This window comes from Panulirus ornatus, chromosome 5 (assembly GCF_036320965.1).
Source record: "Panulirus ornatus isolate Po-2019 chromosome 5, ASM3632096v1, whole genome shotgun sequence".
Lineage (NCBI taxonomy): Eukaryota > Metazoa > Arthropoda > Malacostraca > Decapoda > Palinuridae > Panulirus > Panulirus ornatus.
This window is the reverse complement of record NC_092228.1, coordinates 40238285-40263530: the sequence shown is the minus strand read 5'-3', so window position 1 is coordinate 40263530 and position 25246 is coordinate 40238285. Positions and strand designations below refer to the sequence as shown.

The window sequence follows — 25246 nt, the reverse complement described above, 5'->3', positions numbered from 1 at the left end:
AGTGCCTGAACATGCAAGAGGGTGAAAGGCATGCAAGGAATAGAGTGAATTAGAACAATGTGGTATATCGGGGTTGACGTTCTGTCAGTGGATTGAACCAGGGCATGTGAAGCGTCTGGGGTAAACCATGGAAAGTTTTGTGGGGCCTGGATGTGGAAAGGGAGCTATGGTTTCGGTGCATTATACATGACAGCTAGAGACTGAGTGTGAATGAATGTGGCCTTTGTTGTCTTTTTCTAGCGCTACCTCGTGCACGTGCGGGGGGAGGGGGGTGTCACTTCATGTGTGGCGGGGTGGCAACGAGGATGAATAAAGGCAGCAAGCATGATTTATGTATATATGTATATGTCTGTGTATGTGGGTAGGTTGGGCCATTCTTTCATCTGTTTCCTTGCGCTACCTCGCTAACGCGGGAGATTTCAAAGTATAATGAATAAAATAAAATAAATAAATATGGAGGGTGTAATACAAGATATAAAAGTAAAACTAGGGAATAGGGGCATAGAGATATGTGTGGTGTTGAGGTATGGTGGCTAGTGACAAGTATGATTGTGGATGCTATTGTGTTGTTTGCTGAGAGTAAAGAGGACTCATAGAATGGTGGAAATGTGTTTTATGATGTGTGTAAGCATATGCAATTGAGGGTAAATGTGAGTAAAAGTAAAGTAGTGTTTGAAAGGAAACAGTAAAAGGTATCTGCTTCACTTCCACACTTTTCTTTTGTTGTACATACCTGTTTCTTTTCCAACTGTAGGTTATCATTTGCTGAGATTAGTATATTAGAATTCTTGTTACCCAGTTGAAAAGTTAGTCACAACTGCAAAAATGTACCATACTTACAAAAGTAGTGTTAGATGGTGTATGTTTAAGCCTGAAGAGATGCTTTAAACCACGTTCTATGCATCTTAAATTTATAGGGAGCTTGCTAGAATCTGCATATACATTTGTTGTAGAGTATCTGAATGCTCTTGTTCACATCCTAATATTAGGATTATGAACATCAACCATTTTCAGAATATCAGTGGCTGACTAATATGTCATGCAACCAAAATCAAGTTTTTATACACAGAATTATTCATATATAACTTCATTGTTTTCCTATTTCCAAATATATGGAGCACACTAAGCAGTCATAATAGTTTAAACAAGGCTTACAAGAATTCTGTTGATTGAGGGAGAGGTATTAACATATCATTGTGCATTTGATCCTCTCATGGAGCAGTAGAAAAAGACTGATGGGACATAATATGAATGTACTACTAGAAGCTTCATGCAAAAATTTCTTTTTCCCATATAGTTGCTCCATTTTGCACTTTGAAATATTAAATAATATCTGTGTTGATGAATTGTATCATTTTTTTTGTTTCCAGTATCCTGCAACCTTACTGCTGACTGCAGATCATGATGATCGAGTGGTACCCCTGCATTCCTTTAAGCTGATCTCAGAGTTGCAATACAAGCTGTGTAACCACCCTTCTCAGACAAACCCACTCCTTATTCGCATTGAAACAAAGGCAGGACATGGTGGAGGAAAACCCACGGCCAAGATTGTAAGTAAAAGTTTCTGTAGAGTAACAACTAAATACTGTCAGGAAGTTATTTTTTAAAAGATAGTTTAATGACTCTATCTGTGAATAGATGGAGTTGTTTAGGGGTCTTCATTTAACATGTAATTTTTTTTTTCATGTATACTTCATCCAGCTGAGGACATTCTCAGTTAAGGACATTCAATATGTAGAGAATAAGATGAATTTTCTACCAAGAAAATTAAAACATTTTAATTGCAACAAAGGTAATAGATTAAAAATAGTTGATTATTCTAGTTGGAAGTGAATGTTAAAGAATCAGAAAATTTACCATTAAATATGTTACATTAAGGTGCATCAATGTGAAAAAGTATTGTGTTGAAATTTGTGGTTTCTAAGGCGAGTTTATTTTTAAAAAGAAAAGTTGTATTTTTCATTTTGTACTTGTTAGCCTTTTCCCCACTTTGGCAGGGTTATATCAGGAACAGATGGTGGAAAGTGCAGAGAGATATGTGGGTAGTATTCTTTCTCCCATCACCAAGGATAAAAGTGTTTAAGATTGTCATTAGAGTTTGAATAGGGTGACGGTGTAAAAATGGTGGTAGTAAAGATATAAATGCACATGATGTGTAGGAATAAGCATTTTTTCTTTTCTTGCAGATTGAGGAACACACGGACATTTACTGCTTCGTCATGCAAGCTCTGGGTTTGGAGGCGTCTTTGTGACTCCTACCTCATGTAGCTGTTCCTGCTGCACTTGTGAAATAATCACTGTACAAGGTACCCACTTAAACTCCATAATCTCTCATGGTCTTTTTTGGATGTGGTCTTAATGTAGTCAGTGTTGTACAATACATTTTGATGCCAAAGACTGGGATTGAGTGCAAATTTTTCTTGTAGTATTTTTAGGTCCACACTGTAAAACACAATTGTTAATTACACAACCCTGCTTATCATCTTCTCTTGATTAGATCATCAAGGGAGAAAAATATGTTGCTTACTTCATTGAAATATGTTTTTAATAAGTCAGATTTGAGACAAAATATAATGGTGTGATATTTTAACTTTCAAGGTAAACACAAGAATATACAGAAATTCACGTATTACTATTTAGAAATGAAAACTGTCATTATCACAAATGCCCTACCGGTTGCTAGAGTGTACATATTTTTAGAACAGATCATGATTTTAAATGTGTATCCTTTAAATACTGATTAGTTGGCAACAAACTCGGCAAAATTAACATTGGTGAAAGATGATACACTACAACAAATGGCCTAAATACCCACTTTTGAGAAATGCTACCATGCAACATTAACAAGTAAAACTAATGCAAGTAAGCTGAGTTCTTTGAACACTTTCAGGTTTTGTAAAGAAGCCCCAATTGAAGTCCACAGCTTTATTCGAAGCAAAGTATGTTGAACACAAAACTAATTTTGGGTTAGTTTACAGTCTAATGATCATAATGAATCTGGCTGAATATATAGGCTGTATAAAGTACATTCATGTATTTGGTACAAGCAAACAAAACATATCTCCAAAGTAAGTGATATCTAATATTTGATCTTTAATCCAGCAAAATTGGAAAAGTTCCATTTGATATAATATTTGAGGTATAGATGCTAATTCTGGGAGGAATAAAGGAAATATTTCAAAGCTTCAACTTGGCAAGAACTCTGGCTTTTTGATGACATTGTTAAGAAATCGTATTTTGTTCTAAATTATTTTTCAATACAGAAAAATGTAAAGTTACTAGCAGCAATTTACAACCTTACCTCTTAGATATCAAATTCTCATTGAGTTTTTTTGTTAAAAATATTTTCATAATTCAAATGGGGTCTAACAACTTATTGGACCAACAAAGGTATGAATAGTGATGTGATCAGTTTTTGGCCTAATTTAAGAGCTAAATTTGAAGAGGCATTAGACATTTCTATAATCCCATAGTTGGATAACCAATGGCAATTGCCAGAATAATTGATCTCTTCTATATTCGTCTGAATATATCTATGGCAAACTTTGATTCCATCCCAAATTAAAGCATTCTAGATCTATATGGTCTCTGCTATAAACAACTGTAGTGGTTCCTCATAATATGTACAAGTACAAAGAGTAAAAAGGACACATTCATTTTCGCTATTCAAGCAGACTGTTTAACTTTATACCCTCTTCATGAACATGCATATATCAATAGGCAAAAAGGGACTTCAAATAATTTTAAAACTTAAAAAGGGCTTAAAAAAACCCTTGAAACAGTTCTATTACAAGTGTGACTGCTTAACAACAGATAATACTATTTACACATTCTTCTATTTTATCTACAAGACTACAAACATACATCTCTTGTTAAATCACAGTGTGTAATTGTTAAAACAGTAAAAACTGCTAAGACCAATAAAAAATCAGAGCATTAATACTTTGTAGTTGATATTCCATTAAAAAGTCATCAAAGTGATACATACTTTTCTCTAACAGTTGTCTATACTCCAAAATCATTTCTGTGGAAAGTATGTGTATCATATTTATATATAGTACTGATGCCAAAAAGATCTGTGACATATAAGCTACAAAAAGGAAAAAAGTCCCCTAGAGCACTACAATATGCACTAAAGGAGGTTCAGTAGTGACTGTTGAATATGGTAACAAAAATTTTAATTACGTAATTATGAGACTTAAGTAGTACAAGGTAATAATGAGTGGTGGAGCTATAAGAGTGGATTACTAAAGAAAAGAAGCAAGAACTGTTGATTAAAGATGAAGTCTAAATGGAGAGGTAAAGAGGGCTTAGGCATGTAATTGTGAGGTGCTTCATATAGAATGCAACAAATGACTGAACTAAGATACTGCAGTTCTGATGGGAAGCTTATAATAAGAGCAGGACAAATGTACAGTGAGGTGAGTATAAGGAAAAATTATGCTATGAAAATGTTGACATTATTCTGATATGGTCCCTGTGCATAAGATTCAAATGAAAAAAATAAAGGTAACACCTTAACAAAATATTCATTAACACTCGATCATGCATGAAATGGGTGGCATGTATGTGGATGAGAAGGATTAGCTCAATCTTGTGCCTCAGAATCTAGAACAAATAAATGATAACCCACCAACCCTGCTCAGGTGATACTGGACTTTATAAATGATAACCCACCAACCATGCTCAGGTGATATTGGACTTCAACCTCTTATTTTTGAATGCAGAATAATATCTGTGAGCCATTTTAAGATTTATAGTGAGATTAGAGAAATGGGTTACTGCTAGTGGAAGACCGAGATGAATGTTTTACACACAAGAATGTAAAGTGAACAAGGACAAGTGTTAATCCAGTCAGATGATGATGGAATGCATGATGAAATAGTATCAGATAGAATATTTAATTAAGTAACAATGTTTTTGTATAACAATGATCAAACTATTTACAATCAGTATAATGCAGCATTCTAGTTTTGCAGTATTTATTGAAAATTAGGCATAGAGGAATGCAGAGAAAATGGAATGTTAAGAGACTCTGAGGTATGATGCAGATACTGAATATGAATCATTTTACTGAAGATAATGGGATAATGCAGATCAAAACACAATAATAGTCACAAATGAATAACATAAATATTAGATAGTTTTTTTCCTTACATTCTAAAACAACTAACATACAAAAATTTAACAATGTTTAACCATTTCTAATGATATTCAACCTCGGCTCCACAACTACATAATTTACATTTCATAAATATTAATAACATTAACATAATGTGACAGTATATTTGTGAAATTGATGAAACCGTTGGCGTATTCAATAAAAGAATGACAATATTTATTATATCCAGTATTCACAGAATTTACTTGTTCTTAAAGGTAGCTAAAAGAAGCCACTGAATATTGCTGGCATTCAAAAATACAAACATTCATAATAACACGTAATCCAACGAGAAGAAAATTCTGCTAAATTCCATGGAATGAAATGAAGACTAGAAATTTTTACTGTACACATCAAATATGATAAAAACCTCGACAACAAGCAGTGTAAAGCATATTGTAAAAAATGTAAGAGTAACTCTGAATGCAACTGTCTAGTGGTGGTGTGTGTGTATTCTTAAATCTAATAAATCTAATTTGTGTATATATCCAGACTAAAAATACTATCTGCTTTCTGTTTCATATATACTCAATTTGGATTCTCAAAAGTTTGTTAGTGTTCTCCCCAGGTCCAGAACAGAACAGAACCGTCACTCTATCAATGCAACATTCAAAATCTTCCTTTTCTGTGGATAAAAGTTGCTTTCCTAGATTGATAAAGATTCTGTATATTACAGTGTGACACTACAGTTTTCACTTGGCACTGCATACAACCCTGACAATTTTGCAGTATCATAAGCTAGAATGCATGGTATTAAAGATATCTGCCAATTCTGATGCTTTTAAATCTAGTCTTGGGGAAAACACTTTTAAAAGAATGAAAATTTCACTATGATTTCCATTTCAGAGATTAAGTACCTACCATTTTAGGAAAATTAATGATGTAAAATTAATTTTGAATTTTTTTTAAATGTTCTGGAAGACCTTTTGACTAATTTGTATATATTTTCAAACTCAACAGAGTAAACACATTCTGAAAGCATAAATTAAATCTTGTACATTTCAACAGTTTAGTTGAGGTGGCCACATTAACTACTCACTGGTAATGCTGAGGTTCCATGGATGCACCAGGTAGACCATACTGATGACTGTTATAGTTACTGGTGGTACTGAGGATCCCACGTCGATTACGGTACTTTTGCTGCTTTGTCATCTTAAGGAAATAAAAATTAAAGTGACTGTCATCAAATGATTGCAAAGAAGCTAACAAACTACACAGAAACAGAGTTTACATGTGTATGTTAGTGAAATGGACTTTGGGTTAACATGGTAACCAACTAATCAGTGGAACATCACAATATGAGAATTACTAAGATGAATTATCAGTTTTTTAATCTAGTGGCTTCTTGCACATTAGTGAGGTGCTGCTAGGATCAAAACAACAAGTCTCATTTATGCACATCCATTATCTGTTTTCATGTATAATGTTGTGAAATCAGATAACTATCTGACATCAAATCCAATTTTGTTGGGGTGGATCAGATGCGTTCAATATTATTTCTTTGCAAATGCAGGAAAATAGGAAGGAGCTAAGAGTGGAGTTTTCCTTATGGGCTCAGTCATCTGCTCCAAAGATTACCTCATTAAGGTAGGAAATAATTAAGTGGGGGAAGCCTATATGACAGGCAAATGCATTCTCCAACTATGGCCATCTCGGATGCAAAGTGAAATTATGTGAAAAATGAAAATACAACAGAGCTCCTCGTGTGTGTATATTCAGCTCTTAAAGGTAGAAAGGTTTCTATACAATAAAGAACAAGGCAAAAGAAAGATAGTTTTGCTCTATGAGGAAAAGAGGTATCATACTTGTCAATCCTCAGGTGCTTGGTCTCTGCAAAGAAACCATGAGAAGCACATCGTTCCAATTCACTCTATTCCTTGCACGCTTTTCACCCTCCTGCATGTTCAGGCCCCAATCACTCAAAATCTTTTTCACTCCATCTTTCCACTTCCAATTTGGTCTCCCACTTCTCCTTGTTCCCTCCACCTGACACATATATCCTCTTGGTCAATCTTTCCTCACTCATTCTCTCCATGTGACCAAACCATTTCAAAACACCCTCTTCTGCTCTCTCATCCACACTTTTTATTACCATACATCTCTCTTACCCTTTCTTTACTTACTCGATCAAACCACCTCACACCACATTGTCCTTAAACATCTCATTTCCAACACATCCACCCTCCTCTGCACAACTCTATCTATAGCCCACGCCTCACAACCACAGAACACTGTTGGAACCACTATTCCTTCAAACATACCCATTTTTGCTTTCTGAGATAATGTTCTAGCCTTCCACACATTTTTCAATGCTCCCAGAACTTTCGCCCCCTCCCCCACCCTATGACTCACTTCCGCTTCCATGGTTTCATCTGCTGCCAAATCCACTCCCAGATATCTAAAACATTTCACTTCCTTCAGTTTTTCTACATTCAAACTTACCTCCCAATTGACTTGTCCCTCAACCCTACTGTACCTAATAACCTTGCTCTTATTCACATTTACTCTCAGCTTTCTTCTTTCACACACTTTACCAAACTCAGTCACCAGCTTCAGCAGTTTCTCACCCGAATCAGCCACCAGCTCTGTATCGTCAGCGAATAACAAATGACTCACTTCCCAAGCTCTCTCATCCACAACAGACTGCATACTTGCCCCTCTCTCCAAAACCCTTGCATTCATCTCCTAACGACTCCATCCATAAACAAATTAAACAACCATGGAAACATCATGCACCCCTGCCGCAAACCGACATTCACTGATAACCAATCACTTTCCCTCTTCCTACTCATACACATGCCTTACATCCTCGATAGAAACTTTTCACTGCTTCTAATAACTTGCCTCCCACACCATATATTCTTAATACCTTCCACAGAGCATCTCTATCAACTCAATCATATGCCTTCTCCAGATCCATAAATGCTACACACAAATCCATTTGCTTTTCTAAGTATTTCTCACATACATTCTTCAAAGCAAACACCTGATCCACACTACTACTTCTGAAACCACACTGCTCTTCCCCAATCTGATGCTCTCTACATGCCTTCACCCTCTCAATCAATACCCTCCCATATAATTTACCAGGAATACTCAACAAACTTATACCTCTGTAATCTGAGCACTCACCTTTATCCCTTTTGCCTTTGTACAATGGCACTATGCATGCATTACACCAATCCTCAGGCACCTCACCATGAGTCATACATACATTAAATATCCTTACCAGCCAGTCAACAACACGTCACCCCCTTTTATAATAAATTCCACTGCAATACCATCCAAACCCGCTGCCTTGCCAGCTTTCATCTTCCACAAAGCTTTTACTACCTCTGCTCTGTTTACCAAATCATTCTCCCTAACCCTCTCACTTTGCACACTACCTCAACCCAAACACCCTATATCTGCCACTCTATCATCTAACATATTCAACAAACCTTCAAAATACTCACTCCATCTCTCACATCACCACTACTTATCACCTCCCCATTAGCCCCCTTCACTGATGTTCCCATTTATTCTCTTGTCTTACACACTTTATTTACCTCCTTCCAAAACATCTTTTTATTCTCCCTAAAATTTAGAGAGAGTATCATTAAATTTTAGGGAGAATAAAAAGATGTTTTGGAAAGGGGTAAATAAAGTGCATAAGATAAGATAACAAATGGGAACGTCGGTGAAGGGGGCTAATGGGAGGTGATAAGTAGTGGTGATGTGAGAAGGAGATGATTGAGTATTTTGAAGCTTGTTGAATGTGTTAGATGATAGAGTGGCAGATATAGGGTGTTTTGGTCAAGGTGGTGTGCAAAGTGAGAGGGTTAGGGAGAATGATTTGGTAAGCAGAGAAGAGGTAGTAAAAGCTTTGCGGAATATGAAACCCGGCAAGGCAGCGGGTTTGGCTGGTACTGCAGTGGAATTTATTAAAAAAGGGGGTGACTGTGTTGTTGACTGGTTGGTAAGGATATTTAATGTATGTATGACTCATGGTGAGGTGCCTGAGGATTGGCAGAATGCATGCATGTAAGGGTGTTTATGTGTATGTGTGTATATATATATATATATATATATATATATATATATATATATATATATATATTCCATACTATTTGCCATTTCCCGCGTTAGCGAGGTAGCGATAAGAACAGAGAACTGGGCCTTAGAGGGAATATCCTCACCTGACCCCCTTCTCTGTTCCTTCTTTTGGAAAATTAAAAAAAAAAAAAAAAACAAGAGAGGGGAGGATTTCCATCCACCCGCTCCCTCCCCTTTTAGTCGCCTTGTATGACATGCAGGGAATACGTGGGAAGTATTCGAATATTTCTCTACCTCGCAAACGCGGGAGACAGCGACAAAGCAAAAAAAAAATATATATATATATATATATATATATATATATATTATCCCTGGGGATAGGGGATTAAGAATACTTCTCACGTATTCCCTGCGTGTCGTAGAGGGCGACTAAAAGGGGAGGGAGCGGGGGGCTGGAAATCCTCCCCTCTCGTTTTTTTTTTTTTTTTTTTTTTTATTTTCCAAAAGAAGGAACAGAGGGGGCCAGGTGAGGATATTCCAAAAAAGGCCCAGTCCTCTGTTCCTAACGCTACCTCGCTAATGCGGGAAATGGCGAATAGTTTAAAAGAAAGAAAAAGAATATATATATATATGGATTGAATCAAGGCATGTGAAGCGTCTGGGGTAAACCATGGAAAGCTGTGTAGGTATGTATATTTGCGTCTGTGGACGTATGTATATACATGTGTATGGGGGGGGTTGGGCCATTTCTTTCTTCTGTTTCCTTGCGCTACCTCGCAAACGCGGGAGACAGCGACAAAGTATAATAAAATATTATATATATATATATATATATATATATATATATATATATATATATATATATATATATATATTTTTTTTTTTTTGTTTCATGCTATTCGCCATTTCCCACGTTTGCGAGGTAGCGTTAAGAACAGAGGACTGGGCCTTAGAGGGAAAATCCTCACCGGGCCCCCTTCTCTGTTCCTTCTTTTGGAAAATTAAAAAAAACGAGAGGGGAGGATTTCCAGCCACCCGCTCCCTCCCCTTTTAGTCGCCTTCTACGACACGCAGGGAATACGTGGGAAGTATTCTTTCTCCCCTATCCCCAGGGATAGTATATATTTTTTTTTTTTTTTTTTTTTTTTTTTTTTTTTTTTTTATACTTTGTCGCTGTCTCCCGCGTTTGCGAGGTAGCGCAAGGAAACAGACGAAAGAAATGGCCCAACCCCCCCCCCATACACATGTATATACACACGTCCACACACGCAAATATACATACCTACACAGCTTTCCATGGTTTACCCCAGACGCTTCACATGCCTTGCTTCAATCCACTGACAGCACGTCAACCCCTGTATACCACATGACTCCAATTCACTCTATTTCTTGCCCTCCTTTCACCCTCCTGCATGTTCAGGCCCCGATCACACAAAATCTTTTTCACTCCATCTTTCCACCTCCAATTTGGTCTCCCTCTTCTCCTCGTTCCCTCCACCTCCGACACATATATCCTCTTGGTCAATCTCTCCTCACTCATTCTCTCCATGTGCCCAAACCATTTCAAAACACCCTCTTCTGCTCTCTCAACCACGCTCTTTTTATTTCCACACATCTCTCTCACCCTTACGTTACTTACTCGATCAAACCACCTCACACCACACATTGTCCTCAAACATCTCATTTCCAGCACATCCATCCTCCTGCGCACATCTCTATCCATAGCCCACGCCTCGCAGCCATACAACATTGTTGGAACCACTATTCCCTCAAACATACCCATTTTTGCTTTCCGAGATAATGTTCTCGACTTCCACACATTTTTCAAGGCTCCCAAAATTTTCGCCCCCTCCCCCACCCTATGATCCACTTCCGCTTCCATGGTTCCATCCGCTGACAGATCCACTCCCAGATATCTAAAACACTTCACTTCCTCCAGTTTTTCTCCATTCAAACTCACCTCCCAGTGATGGATTGCGCAAAAGATGCTTGTGGCATGAGAAGAGTGGGAGGTGGGCTGTTTAGAAAGGGTAGTGAGTGGTGGGATGAAGAAGTAAGAGTATTAGTGAAAGAGAAGAGAGAGGCATTTGGACGATTTTTGCAGGGAAAAAATGCAATTGAGTGGGAGAAGTATAAAAGAAAGAGACAGGAGGTCAAGAGAAAGGTGCAAGAGGTGAAAAAAAGGGCAAATGAGAGTTGGGGTGAGAGAATATCATTAAATTTTAGGGAGAATAAAAAGATGTTCTGGAAGGAGGTAAATAGGGTGCGTAAGACAAGGGAGCAAATGGGAACTTCAGTGAAGGGCGTAAATGGGGAGGTGATAACAAGTAGCGGTGATGTGAGAAGGAGATGGAATGAGTATTTTGAAGGTTTGTTGAATGTGTCTGATGACAGAGTGGCAGATATAGGGTGTTTTGGTCGAGGTGGTGTGCAAAGTGAGAGGGTTAGGGAAAATGATTTGGTAAACAGAGAAGAGGTAGTAAAAGCTTTGCGGAAGATGAAAGCCGGCAAGGCAGCAGGTTTGGATGGTATTGCAGTGGAATTTATTAAGAAAGGGGGTGACTGTATTGTTGACTGGTTGGTAAGGTTATTTAATGTATGTATGACTCATGGTGAGGTGCCTGAGGATTGGCGGAATGCGTGCATAGTGCCATTGTACAAAGGCAAAGGGGATAAGAGTGAGTGCTCAAATTACAGAGGTATAAGTTTGTTGAGTATTCCTGGTAAATTATATGGGAGGGTATTGATTGAGAGGGTGAAGGCATGTACAGAGCATCAGATTGGGGAAGAGCAGTGCGGTTTCAGAAGTGGTAGAGGATGTGTGGATCATGGGGTTTGGTTTGAAGAATGTATGTGAGAAATACTTAGAAAAGCAAATGGATTTGTATGTAGCATTTATGGATCTGGAGAAGGCATATGATAGAGTTGATAGAGATGCTCTGTGGAAGGTATTAAGAATATATGGTGTGGGAGGCAAGTTGTTAGAAGCAGTGAAAAGTTTTTATCGAGGATGTAAGGCATGTGTACGTGTAGGAAGAGAGGAAAGTGATTGGTTCTCAGTGAATGTAGGTTTGCGGCAGGGGTGTGTGATGTCTCCATGGTTGTTTAATTTGTTTATGGATGGGGTTGTAAGGGAGGTAAATGCAAGAGTCCTGGAAAGAGGGGCAAGTATGAAGTCTGTTGGGGATGAGAGAGCTTGGGAAGTGAGTCAGTTGTTGTTCGCTGATGATACAGCGCTGGTGGCTGATTCATGTGAGAAACTGCAGAAGCTGGTGACTGAGTTTGGTAAAGTGTGTGGAAGAAGAAAGTTGAGAGTAAATGTGAATAAGAGCAAGGTTATTAGGTACAGTAGGGGTGAGGGTCAAGTCAAGTATATATATATATATATATATATATATATATATATATATGTGTGTGTGTGTATGTGTATATGAGTGAATGGGCCATTCTTCGTATGTTTCCTGGTGCTACCTCGCTGATGTGGGAAACAGCGACTATGATAATATAATAATAATAATAATAATAATAATAATAATAATAATAATAATAATAATATGTAGCATTTATGGATCTGGAGAAGGCATATGATAGAGTTGATAGAGATGCTCTGTGGAAGGTTTTAAGAATATATGGTGTGGGAGGCAAGTTGTTAGAAGCAGTGAAAAGTTTTTATCGAGGATGTAAGGCATGTGTACGTGTAGGAAGAGAGGAAAGTGATTGGTTCTCAGTGAATGTAGGTTTGCGGCAGGGGTGTGTGATGTCTCCATGGTTGTTTAATTTGTTTATGGATGGGGTTGTTAGGGAGGTGAATGCAAGAGTTTTGGAAAGGGGCAAGTATGCAGTCTGTTGTGGATGAGAGAGCTTGGGAAGTGAGTCAGTTGTTTTTCGGTGATGATACAGTGCTGGTGGCTGATTCATGTAAGAAACTGCAGAAGCTGGTGACTGAGTTTGGTAAAGTGTGTGAAAGAAAAAAGTTAAGAGTGAATGTGAATAAGAGCAAGGTTATTAGGTACAGTAGGGTTGAGGGTCAAGTCAATTGGGAGGTAAGTTTGTATGGAGAAAAACTGGAGGAAGTAAAGTGTTTTAGATATATGGGAGTGGACCTGGCAGCGGATGGAACCATGGAAGCGGAAGTGAACCATAGGGTGGGGGAGGGGGCGAAAATTCTGGGAGCCTTGAAGAATGTTTGGAAGTCGAGAACATTATCTCGGAAAGCAAAAATGGGTATGTTTGAAGGAATAGTGGTTCCAACAATGTTGTATGGTTGCGAGGCATGGGCTATGGATAGAGTTGTGCGCAGGAGGGTGGATGTGCTGGAAATGAGATGTTTGAGGTCAATATGTGGTGTGAGGTGGTTTGATCGAGTAAGTAATGTAAGGGTAAGAGAGATGTGTGGAAATAAAAAGAGTATGGTTGAGAGAGCAGAAGAGGGTGTTTTGAAATGGTTTGGTCACATGGAGAGAATGAGTGAGGAAAGATTGACTAAGAGGATATATGTGTCAGAGGTGGAGGGAACGAGGAGAAGTGGGAGATCAAATTGGAGGTGGAAAGATGGAGTGAAAAAGATTTTGAGTGATCGGGGCCTGAACATGCAGGAGGGTGAAAGGAGGGCAAGGAATACAGTGAATTGGAACGATGTGGTATACTGGGGTCGACGTGCTGTCAATGGATTGTACCAGGGCATGGAAAGTGTGTGGGGCCTGGATGTGGAAAGGGAGCTGTGGTTTCGGTGCATTATTACATGACACCTAGAGACTGAGTGTGAACGAATGGGGCCTTTGGTGTCTTTTCCTAGCGCTACCTCGCACACACGAGGGGGGAGGGGGTTGTTATTCCATGTGTGGCGAGGTGGCGATGGGAACAAATAAAGGCAGACTATGAATTGTGTACATGTGTATATATGTATATGTCTGTGTGTGTATATATATGTGTACATTGAGATGTATAGGTATGTATATTTGCGTGTGTGGACGTGTATGTATATACATGTGTATGTGGGCGGGTTGGGCCATACTTTCGTCTGTTTCCTTGCACTACCTCGCTAACGCAGGAGACAGCGACAAAGCAAAATATAATAATATATAATAATAATTAAATACATAATATTATGTAAGCTAGACAATATCCCTGCCAAGGGGATGCAATACATGGTCAATGATCAATCATTTCACATATGCTACTCTTATGAATACCTGTCACATCACTGACTTACCTCATCCTTAAGCTCTGTAAGTTGATAAACAAGGCTGTCGACTAAAGCCTGAGTGCGGTCCAGCTTGGCATTGAGGCATCGCACTTCATTCATTTCCCCCTCTGTCTCTCCAATGCTCAGTGACATTGCTCGCATTCGAGGAAACCAATTTAAGTCTTTCTCCTGAAATGGAAAACTGAATCACTGAGTTGGTTTTAGAAAATACAATTATATTGTATACACTCATTTACCCTTTACCAAGATTTTTTCATTAAAAGAATTTATGTTGTGATGAACTGGTATGTTAGGAATAAAAAATAAGGTATTATATTTTTGTATATAATGTTGACATATTGTTTGCTATTATTAAGAGAATCTTGGCTTGTTGGGATACTGAAGTACTCAAATATCATCAAATATATTTTCACATGAATGACCTGCAATTTTCAATATTAAAAACCATATGGATGAAGATTATGTGCCTTAAGTAGTAATGTTTTACCCTGCCACTTAAGCTTTCCTACAATCCTTACCAAATTTTACTCTCAAATACCTTGTTACATTTACCTAAGGTTGACCCTTCAGCTGAAAGGTATCGTGCGAGATATACTCAATTAATGTTTTAAATTATGAAAATTCAGAGCCTTGACCATTAAAGGGTTCAGTTTATTAATTTTTTCCATATCTGTATTGAACAAATGATTTATAGTAATGTAACAGGCCTGACTTACCTTCACTAAGAGGTAAACATAACTCTCAGGCCCAGTAAACTCTGTTGGATCCTTCACATTTACCTGAACATAAAAGTAAAGGTAGTGCCACATGTTATGCTCACGTTTGATGTGGTCTTCAAAATTGACTGCTTTATTGTCAAAACTAGAACGAGTTAATCCTGCAAAGACAAGAAATGGATGGGATTAGGTGTACCATAGTTATCAATAAATACTGAAGTTTAAAGTGAGGTGCTGATAACCGTTTCAGTCGCATTGAAATGTGCGTATTCCATACGTGGGATATAGGCAATGCTGAACAGCTGAATGTTTTGATAATAAAGACTTTCTTTTTATTTCCCTCTGTGTCTTGAGAACTCAGCTGAGTTTGCTGATATCCCTATTAAAGTTTCTGATTTCCATGATTCCATACTTGTGACTTCAAAACCCATTTCTAAGGTGTCATGTCATTAAAGACTTCCATTAATTCACTACCCCACTTATATATTAATCTGTAATGCCTTCACTTTCTATATTACCTCACCATCCTATGGCACCCCCTTTTTTTTCCAACATAATTTCCTTTCCATACATGACATCCCAACCCACAGCTTTACCACCCACCAAGTTTCCAGTACTGATGACTTATTAGATATATGACTACCTGGTAATTTCACTACCCCCACATCTCTACCACAGTTTTACTACAGCACTTCAGGTTACAAGTGTGATTTTGGTGCATTACATATGATGGCATAAGAATAAATGAGAGCAAATGAGGCCAATTCTTTGTCTGTTTCTGGTGCTACCTCAGTCATGCAGGAAACAGTGAACAGGTAGGAAAAAATTTACAACTGTAAGGATCAATGCCCATGGAGAAGATAGTAATGTTGCTATGACAGTACAGTACAAAAGTTAGTAAGTATCCTGAAAATTAACTTTAATATAATCTGAAAAATCTAACCAAAATAGTGACAATCATGTCTATTTACGAACTACCAAGAATCTGTTGAGAATACTCTCATTAGAGTCACAAAAGTGGTCACTTACCACATATAAAGCAGGAATTTTTCAGAATCTCTTCTGAATTTTGTTTTTCACTTCTAAGGTCAGCAAAAGTGTCAATGATGACACCAAAGATGAGGTTTAGGACTATGATGATGACAACGAAGAAGAAGAGAAGGTCATAGATGACACGGGCAGCAAATAAGTTTTCCTAAAGAGAGAAATCATACACTTAAGCACATCAAAAAATATAATATTCAAGAAATATGTAAAAAATTTCTTTTTGAAAAGTGAAATATGCACCTCATCAGACAAACATATAACAGAAATATGAATTCATAAAGCAGCTGGCAACTGCTCCTACTTGTGTGATGAAAGTAACATAATGTTCCATGACACATTTTAACCTCTGTGGCTAGGTTTTAAACAACAGAGGAGGTAATTAAACATCTTGAGTTTGTGAAGCTGTGCATGCAATACCAAATTCTAAGAAATTTTATAAATCTGACAAAAACTGCTAAATGGCAAAACAGTATCATAAAAATCATTAAAAGCTTAAAGGGTACCTTCTAGACCACGGTATAAATCAAAGGAAATGATGCCAAAATTGCACATGCAACATAGCAAGAGAATTTCTACTGCCCAGACAAGCTAAATGTGTGGTCTTCATGTTTAAGTTTTGTAAGATACTAAAGAGGTTTACCTTATTTGATGGAGCTCTAAGGATATCACCAATGCCCCCTCCACTCCGTAATCCATGGTTAAGAGAGGTCACTATACACATGAGAAGTGTTGAGCATGCTTCTTCCTTTGCATCCTCAACTTCAACCATTACTTCTTTTGTTATGCTATCAACAACTGCAAATGAATAGTTATTACTTAAATTCAAGTGACTAAAATCCATAGAATTAATAACTTATATTTTAGCAATTACAAGGTAAGATAAAAATAGTTCAAAAATAATATAATAAAATAATGACTTGCAGAAGCAGCACCAGCATCAGGTAGTAGTTGGTAGGCAGCCAACAACCAGGGAGGTATATTACCAGTATTACCCACCTGTGGGTATTGGGAGGGTTAGTGACAGCAGTTTAGTAAGCCTGCACTTCAGTAGTTGTTAAGTTGCACACCTCTGACTCAGGTAGCTGTCTTTTATTTCTGCCTCACCCACACATGAACTAGTGGCATTCTGTCCTCAAATATACAGTCTTTCCTTCTCATACAAAACTTGCACTGTTCATTCTTTGTATCTCAGATTTTCCTGCGGTGAGCACTAAGCACTAGCCCTGCCTTTTGGCAAAATGGTAGGAACAGTAGATAGAAGTAGTAGGTAGGAACATTTAAGTACGTGCATTACAGCGGTTGCAGGTGACTGTTCCCTCTAGGATGTCTAAGCGATCAAAGGCGATCCATGAACACTGAGGACGACTATAAGTACCTCAGTATTCTCGTCGGAGCAGGAGGAAGGCAAAAATCCTACGGTGCCCTGCTAGAAGAGGGGCTCTGTAACATCACCAGAGCCCCTCTAAAACCTCAACAGCGAATTGCGTTGCTTGTGGGACATCTAGTGCCAAAGCTTATGCATCACTTGGGTGTTGGGTGAAGTTTATAAGACACAGCTAGCACACATGGACAGACAGGTGTGAGTCGCGGTTCACCGCTGGCTCCGTCTAGCCCATGACATGCCCTGTGCTTACTTCCACTCAGCGGCAGGAGATGGTGGGCTTGGTATACTGGACTTTGTCTCAACTGTCTGACTAAATAAACAAGCCAGGTTCGAGAAATTATTCACCGACTGACCCGGTGATTCAGGCAGCTGTCCAGGAGCCTGCAGTGTTGAGCAAGCTGCAGCGCTGGACTGGACCCGCGTGCACTTCTGGTCGGCAGGCAAGCAACAAAGTTGAACGCCATTGCATATGGAGGGCTAATCTGATCAGCACCGTCGACAGTGTGGGTCTCGCTCCACCTACTACCGTGCCTCAGGTTAGTGGATGGGTAAACAGTGGGAACCGTTTCCTGTCCGGGTCTGATAATGTGAAGGCCGTCCAAGTGAGGATTGGCACTTTCCCCACCCCCGCCAGGGCCTCCAGAGGCCAGCCTTAAATCAACAGCCTCTGTGACACCTGTCATAAGCCCGGTACACACGGGCATATTGCTAAGATGTGCCCACGTACCCATAGTGGGAAGGTAAAGAAGCACAACAAAATCAGTGCCTATTTGGTTGGATGATTGAGACAGAGGAGGTACAAAGTGTCCTGTGAGCCCTGCATTCCAATTGTGGGGTTCTTTAGGAAGCCGGACATCGTGGCATCCAAAAGAACAGAGGCTATCATTATTGATACTCAAGTCACTGGTGTCCATTTCACACTTTCAGCTGCACATCAATACAAGTGCAGCTATTACGGCACCCCTGAAGTCCTTCAGGGCATACAGGATTTCACCGGGAATGGTACTGTATATGTAATATCTGCCACATTATTGGTGTGGTGCATGGTGCCAAGAAAGTGTGAGTGCTCTCAGAGAGTTAGGGCTAACTTACCGGGATCTAGAGGTGTGCTCAGTAAAAGCCCTAACCTGGACCCACTCCCTTTACAGGATGTGGTCCAAGAGCACAGGTTAGTAATCGGGCCTGCCTTGTACATCTGGTTTCGGCCGATGGGCTGGTGAAGGTTGTTCCCTCTTTGTGTGCATGTGTTGAGCGGGATTAGGCTATTCTCCCGAAGCTCCAAGGGCAGGTACCAATTCCTGAGGTCGGGTTGTCGTAGCGAGCGGTGGGCGCCTTGGCAGGGTCATCTGCTACTCCCGTACGACAGGTCGCACTGGAAGGTAAGCGGTGCTGGAGGGTCTCTGTGTATCAGTCAGTAAGGTGATGTATGTTCCAAACCATCATCTAACTGCCAATTCTCAACTTACTTCTATCTATGCTATCAGCAGTCTGATTTACCATCTTCCTCTTGGTGTGTTCATACATTCCTTCCTTCAATTAACAACTTTTTTCACTATCAACATGTAGTTTAAGTCATTTACTGACAAATCCCTTGTTATATTAGATCATAAACAGCAAAAAAAAGATGCACAGAAGTAGTACATAGACTTTCCTGCATGTCCCATCACTAATTGGGAATCTATGAATAGAAGTAGTAGGTAGGAACACTGGGCAGAAGCATCAGGCAGTAGTAGTCACTAGGAACATTAAGTAAGAGCCTCTACAAACACTGAGTTAGAGTTCCCCTCTGCCAGGGGCCTGTTAAGGGTGAGCCACTACAGGCTAAAAAGCAGTACTGGAGTTCTCTAGTTATGGAGGCTTTATTGTTGTGGACACCCCCTTGAGGGAGTTCCAGTTGGGTGCAGCCATCAGAGATATAGACAGATAGAGATCACCAGCATTCTTAGCAAAAGAAACATCAGAAGAATAAAGATAGAAGGTAGCATCAGTAATCTGAATAATACACCAATATGCCTGGTGACCAATAAAGGATTCACAAATAAAGAATGCAGGATACAGTGAAAATAAAAGATAAAGAGTATCACAAACTATTAAGAAATAATATTGAAATATCAAAGTTGTAAAAAAGTCTTCAAACCAAACAAAAACTTAAAACAATGTTTCAGAGTCTTTCTTCTTTCAAAATAACTATATACATGCCTATACCCTTTCCCTGCCTTGGTACAAGCAAATAATGTTAAATCATTTAAGATGAAAAAGAAAATAGAAAGCAACTACTTTAATATTATCATACTGTACTTTCCTTCAAATACACAATCCTACAATTATACCAATTTATTGAGAAATATCTAATGAATGATTTCAACTAAAAGCAGTACTCTGAAACTCACCGTTATAAAGATTTGAGGAGTCTTCTTCAGAGCAGTCTACTCCCATCTCACATGTGTCCTCCACTGAGTTTTTCCTCACTGACAAGCTAGATGTCACATAGCTCTCAATACGCTGATTAATGTGCTTCTGAATTGTATCTGCATATGAATAACAAATCAAAACATTTATTTAGTAAACCAAACAATGGTTAGATATACTGCAAATATCACTTAACCAAGTAAGCTCCATTATTCATTATAAATATTCTCATCAGTGGTGTACTCAAACTATTTACTTCATATTATATCAATATCATTATCTAATGATCATTCTGTGAATCAGTTCAGGAAATCTACTGGCCTTGTAATTTTTAAAAAATTAAAAATCCCATTTTCCTATGGGTAATTTGTAATAAAATCATCAGAATTACCAGAGACATCATAAAAGAAGAATGTTGATTTCCAGAATATAAGTTTCCCTAACAGTAATTCAGTATGTACCACTACTTGCATTATACTGGTACTCTTAAAGAATTTTGATGAATACTAAAGAAATGGCCCAACCCAACCCCATACACATGTATATACATACGTCCACACATGCAAATATACATACCTACACAGCTTTCCATGGTTTACCCCAGACGCTTCACATGCCCTGATTCAATCCACTGACAGCACATCAACCCGGTATACCACATCGATCCAATTCACTCTATTCCTTGCCCTCCTTTCACCCTCCTGCATGTTCAGGCCCCGATCACACAAAATCTTTTTCACTCCATCTTTCCACCTCCAATTTGGTCTCCCACTTCTCCTCGTTCCCTCCACCTCCGACACATATATCCTCTTGGTCAATCTTTCCTCACTCATTCTCTCCATGTGCCCAAACCATTTCAAAACACCCTCTTCTGCTCTCTCAACCACGCTCTTTTTATTTCCACACATCTCTCTTACCCTTACATTACTTACTCGATCAAACCACCTCACACCACACATTGTCCTCAAACATCTCATTTCCAGCACATCCACCCTCCTGCGCACAACTCTATCCATAGCCCACGCTTCGCAACCATACAACATTGTTGGAACCACTGTTCTTTCAAACATACCCATTTTTGCTTTCCGAGATAATGTTCTCGACTTCCACACATTCTTCAAGGCTCTCAGGATTTTCGCCCCCTCCCCCACCCTATGATTCACTTCCGCTTCCATGGTTCCATCCGCTGCCAGATCCACTCCCAGATATCTAAAACACTTTACTTCCTCCAGTTTTTCTCCATTCAAACTAACCTCCCAATTGACTTGACCCTCAACCCTACTGTACCTAATAACCTTGCTCTTATTCACATTTACTCTTAACTTTCTTCTTTCACACACTTTACCAAACTCAGTCACCAGCTTCTGCAGTTTCTCACATGAATCAGCCACCAGCGCTGTATCATCAGCGAACAACAACTGACTCACTTCCCAAGCTCTCTCATCCACAACAGACTTCATACTTGCCCCTCTTTCCAAAACTCTTGCATTCACCTCCCTAACAACCCCATCCATAAACAAATTAAACAACCATGGAGACATCACACACCCCTGCCGCAAACCTACATTCACTGAGAACCAATCACTTTCCTCTCTTCCTACACGTACACATGCCTTACATCCTCGATAAAAACTTTTCACTGCTTCTAACAACTTGCCTCCCACACCATATATTCTTAATACCTTCCACAGAGCATCTCTATCAACTCTATCATATGCCTTCTCCAGATCCATAAATGCTACATACAAATCCATTTGCTTTTCTAAGTATTTCTCACATACATTCTTCAAAGCAAACACCTGATCCACACATCCTCTACCACTTCTGAAACCATATATATATATATATATATATATATATTTTTTTTTTTTTTTATACTTTGTCGCTGTCTCCCGCGTTTGCGAGGTAGCGCAAGGAAACAGACGAAAGATTATCTTGTGGAGGCTAAGGTGAAGATTAGTATGGGTTTTCAGAAAAGAAGAGTGAATGTTGGGGTGAAGAAGGTGGTGAGAGTAAGTGAGCTTGGGAAGGAGACCTGTGTGAAGAAGTATCAGGAGAGACTGTGTACAGAATGGAAAAAGGTGAGAACAATGGAAGTAAGGGGAGTGGGGGAGGAATGGGATGTATTTAGGGAATCAGTGATGGATTGCGCAAAAGATGCTTGTGGCATGAGAAGAGTGGGAGGTGGGCTGTTTAGAAAGGGTAGTGAGTGGTGGGATGAAGAAGTAAGAGTATTAGTGAAAGAGAAGAGAGAGGCATTTGGACGATTTTTGCAGGGAAAAAATGCAATTGAGTGGGAAAAGTATAAAAGAAAGAGACAGGAGGTCAAGAGAGAGGTGCAAGAGGTGAAAAAAAGGGCAAATGAGAGTTGGGGTGAGAGACTATCAGTAAATTTTAGGGAGAATAAAAAGATGTTCTGGAAGGAGGTAAATAGGGTGCGTAAGACAAGGGAGCAAATGGGAACTTCAGTGAAGGGCGTAAATGGGGAGGTGATAACAAGTAGTGGTGATGTGAGAAGGAGATGGAATGAGTATTTTGAAGGTTTGTTGAATGTGTCTGATGACAGAGTGGCAGATATAGGGTGTTTGGGTCGAGGTGGTGTGCAAAGTGAGAGGGTTAGGGAAAATGATTTGGTAAACAGAGAAGAGGTAGTAAAAGCTTTGCGGAAGATGAAAGCCGGCAAGGCAGCAGGTTTGGATGGTATTGCAGTGGAATTTATTAAAAAAGGGGGTGACTGTATTGTTGACTGGTTGGTAAGGTTATTTAATGTATGTATGACTCATGGTGAGGTGCCTGAGGATTGGTGGAATGCGTGCATAGTGCCATTGTACAAAGGCAAAGGGGATAAGAGTGAGTGCTCAAATTACAGAGGTATAAGTTTGTTGAGTATTCCTGGTAAATTATATGGGAGGGTATTGATTGAGAGGGTGAAGGCATGTACAGAGCATCAGATTGGGGAAGAGCAGTGTGGTTTCAGAAGTGGTAGAGGATGTGTGGATCAGGTGTTTGCTTTGAAGAATGTATGTGAGAAATACTTAGAAAAGCAAATGGATTTGTATGTAGCATTTATGGATCTGGAGAAGGCATATGATAGAGTTGATAGAGATGCTCTGTGGAAGGTATTAAGAATATATGGTGTGGGAGGCAAGTTGTTAGAAGCAGTGAAAAGTTTTTATCGAGGATGTAAGGCATGTGTACGTGTAGGAAGAGAGGAAAGTGATTGGTTCTCAGTGAATGTAGGTTTGCGGCAGGGGTGTGTGATGTCTCCATGGTTGTTTAATTTGTTTATGGATGGGGTTGTTAGGGAGGTAAATGCAAGAGTCTTGGAAAGAGGGGCAAGTATGAAGTCTGTTGGGGATGAGAGAGCTTGGGAAGTGAGTCAGTTGTTGTTCGCTGATGATACAGCGCTGGTGGCGGATTCATGTGAGAAACTGCAGAAGCTGGTGACGGAGTTTGGTAAAGTGTGTGAAGAAGAAAGTTAAGAGTAAATGTGAATAAGAGCAAGGTTATTAGGTACAGTAGGGTTGAGGGTCAAGTCAATTGGGAGGTGAGTTTGAATGGAGAAAAACTGGAGGAAGTGAAGTGTTTTAGATATCTGGGAGTGGATCTGTCAGCGGATGGAACCATGGAAGCGGAAGTGATCATAGGGTGCGGGAGGGGGCGAAAATTCTGGGAGCCTTGAAAAATGTGTGGAAGTCGAGAACATTATCTCGGAAAGCAAAAATGGGTATGTTTGAAGGAATAGTAGTTCCAACAATGTTGTATGGTTGCGAGGCGTGGGCTATGGATAGAGTTGTGCGCAGGAGGATGGATGTGCTGGAAATGAGATGTTTGAGGACAATGTGTGGTGTGAGGTGGTTTGATCGAGTAAGTAACGTAAGGGTAAGAGAGATGTGTGGAAATAAAAAGAGCGTGGTTGAGAGAGCAGAAGAGGGTGTTTTGAAATGGTTTGGGCACATGGAGAGAATGAGTGAGGAAAGATTGACCAAGAGGATATATGTGTCGGAGGTGGAGGGAATGAGGAGAAGTGGGAGACCAAATTGGAGGTGGAAAGATGGAGTGAAAAAGATTTTGAGTGATCGGGGCCTGAACATGCAGGAGGGTGAAAGGCGGGCAAGGAATAGATTGAATTGGATCAATGTGGTATACCAGGGTCGACGTGCTGTCAATGGATTGAATCAGGGCATGTGAAGCGTCTGGGGTGAACCATGGAAGGTTCTGTGGGGCCTGGATATGGAGGGGGAGCTGTGGTTTCGGGCTTTATTGCGTGGCAACTGGAGACTGAGTGTGGACGAATGGGGCCTTTATTGTCTTTCCTAGCGCTACCTCGCACACATGAGGGGGGAGGGGGATGTTATTCCATGTGTGGTGAGGTGGCGATGGGAATGAATAAAGGCAGACAGTGTGAATTGTGTGCATGTGTATATATGTAGGTGTCTGTGTGTGTATATATATGTTTACATTGAGATGTATGGGTATGTATATTTGCGTGTGTGGATGTGTATGTATATACATGTGTATGGGGGTGGGTTGGGCCATTTCTTTTGTCTGTTTCCTTGCGCTACCTCGCAAATGCGGGAGACAGCGACAAAGCAAAATAAATATATAAATAAAAAATATATATATATATACTTACCCCAATCAATATCGTTGTCAGTAACATCTACAATGAAATCATTCCTGAAGAACATATAGCCAATGATGGAGAACATGTAAACCAATATGAGGGCTAGAGCAGCTGTTAAGATGATGGACCAGCCATTACGTGTTACTGATCTAATAACATTCAGCAGCGTCTCCTCTCTATATACCACGTCAAACAGCTGTAGAGACATATAATTAGATACAGGTACATATTACCTATGATCCTGTGTAATAAAGTCATAAGAATATCTATTTGTGAATAATGCATTTAGCTCATCACATGTTAATGAAACTTTCATTTACATGAACAGGACAAAAAAAAAATCAAGCTATAAACTTTATAAGCTGAAGAATGAAAACACAACTCTCATGATTTATCACTTTGAAAACAACTCATGACTATCACTGTCTCTCAGGTCTTCAAACAATCGTCACAATGGGAAGATTGAAGACAATCCCAAAATGTGAATACCTTGTATGGATTCTTGTGTAACTGCCATACAAGCAAATTTCATTACTTTTGATCATCTTGGAGTTCTTATAAGACCTACTACAGATGACAAGCATCCAATGACACACTACTACAGTTTACAATTAAACTTTCCCCATTATCCATCAGTCACAAATCCTACAAAAGATTAAAA

At 39.3% G+C, this 25246-nt stretch overlaps 2 protein-coding genes across 6 annotated transcripts in view; one reads left to right on the top strand and one right to left on the bottom strand.

Moving 5' to 3' along the window:
• Positions 1-25246, top strand: part of LOC139748689 (prolyl endopeptidase) — a 245071-nt gene that overhangs the window by 40759 nt on the left and 179066 nt on the right. For 2 of the 5 annotated variants that reach the window (XR_011712797.1, XR_011712796.1), the window contains exons 13-14: positions 1371-1550; positions 2187-2306. Coding sequence is in view for 2 of the 5 variants with exons in the window: in XM_071662000.1 (XP_071518101.1) it covers positions 1371-1550; positions 2187-2252 (246 nt within the window). In the remaining 3 variants the exon portion in view is untranslated. Of the gene's footprint in view, positions 1-1370; positions 1551-2186; positions 3941-6169; positions 6304-25246 lie in introns of those variants that run through there. The other 3 variants (XM_071662000.1, XM_071661999.1, XR_011712795.1) reach the window with 2 other exon arrangements.
• The window catches only part of Itpr (Inositol 1,4,5,-trisphosphate receptor), a 266291-nt gene continuing 243955 nt past the window's right edge, over positions 2911-25246 (bottom strand). The window contains exons 54-60 of the mRNA XM_071662011.1: positions 24595-24781; positions 19940-20077; positions 16806-16960; positions 16148-16313; positions 15119-15279; positions 14409-14570; positions 2911-6313 (exon numbers count right to left, since the gene is read on the bottom strand). Coding sequence (XP_071518112.1) covers positions 6197-6313; positions 14409-14570; positions 15119-15279; positions 16148-16313; positions 16806-16960; positions 19940-20077; positions 24595-24781 — 1086 coding nt within the window. The 3' untranslated portion in view covers positions 2911-6196. The remainder of the gene's footprint in view (positions 6314-14408; positions 14571-15118; positions 15280-16147; positions 16314-16805; positions 16961-19939; positions 20078-24594; positions 24782-25246) is intronic.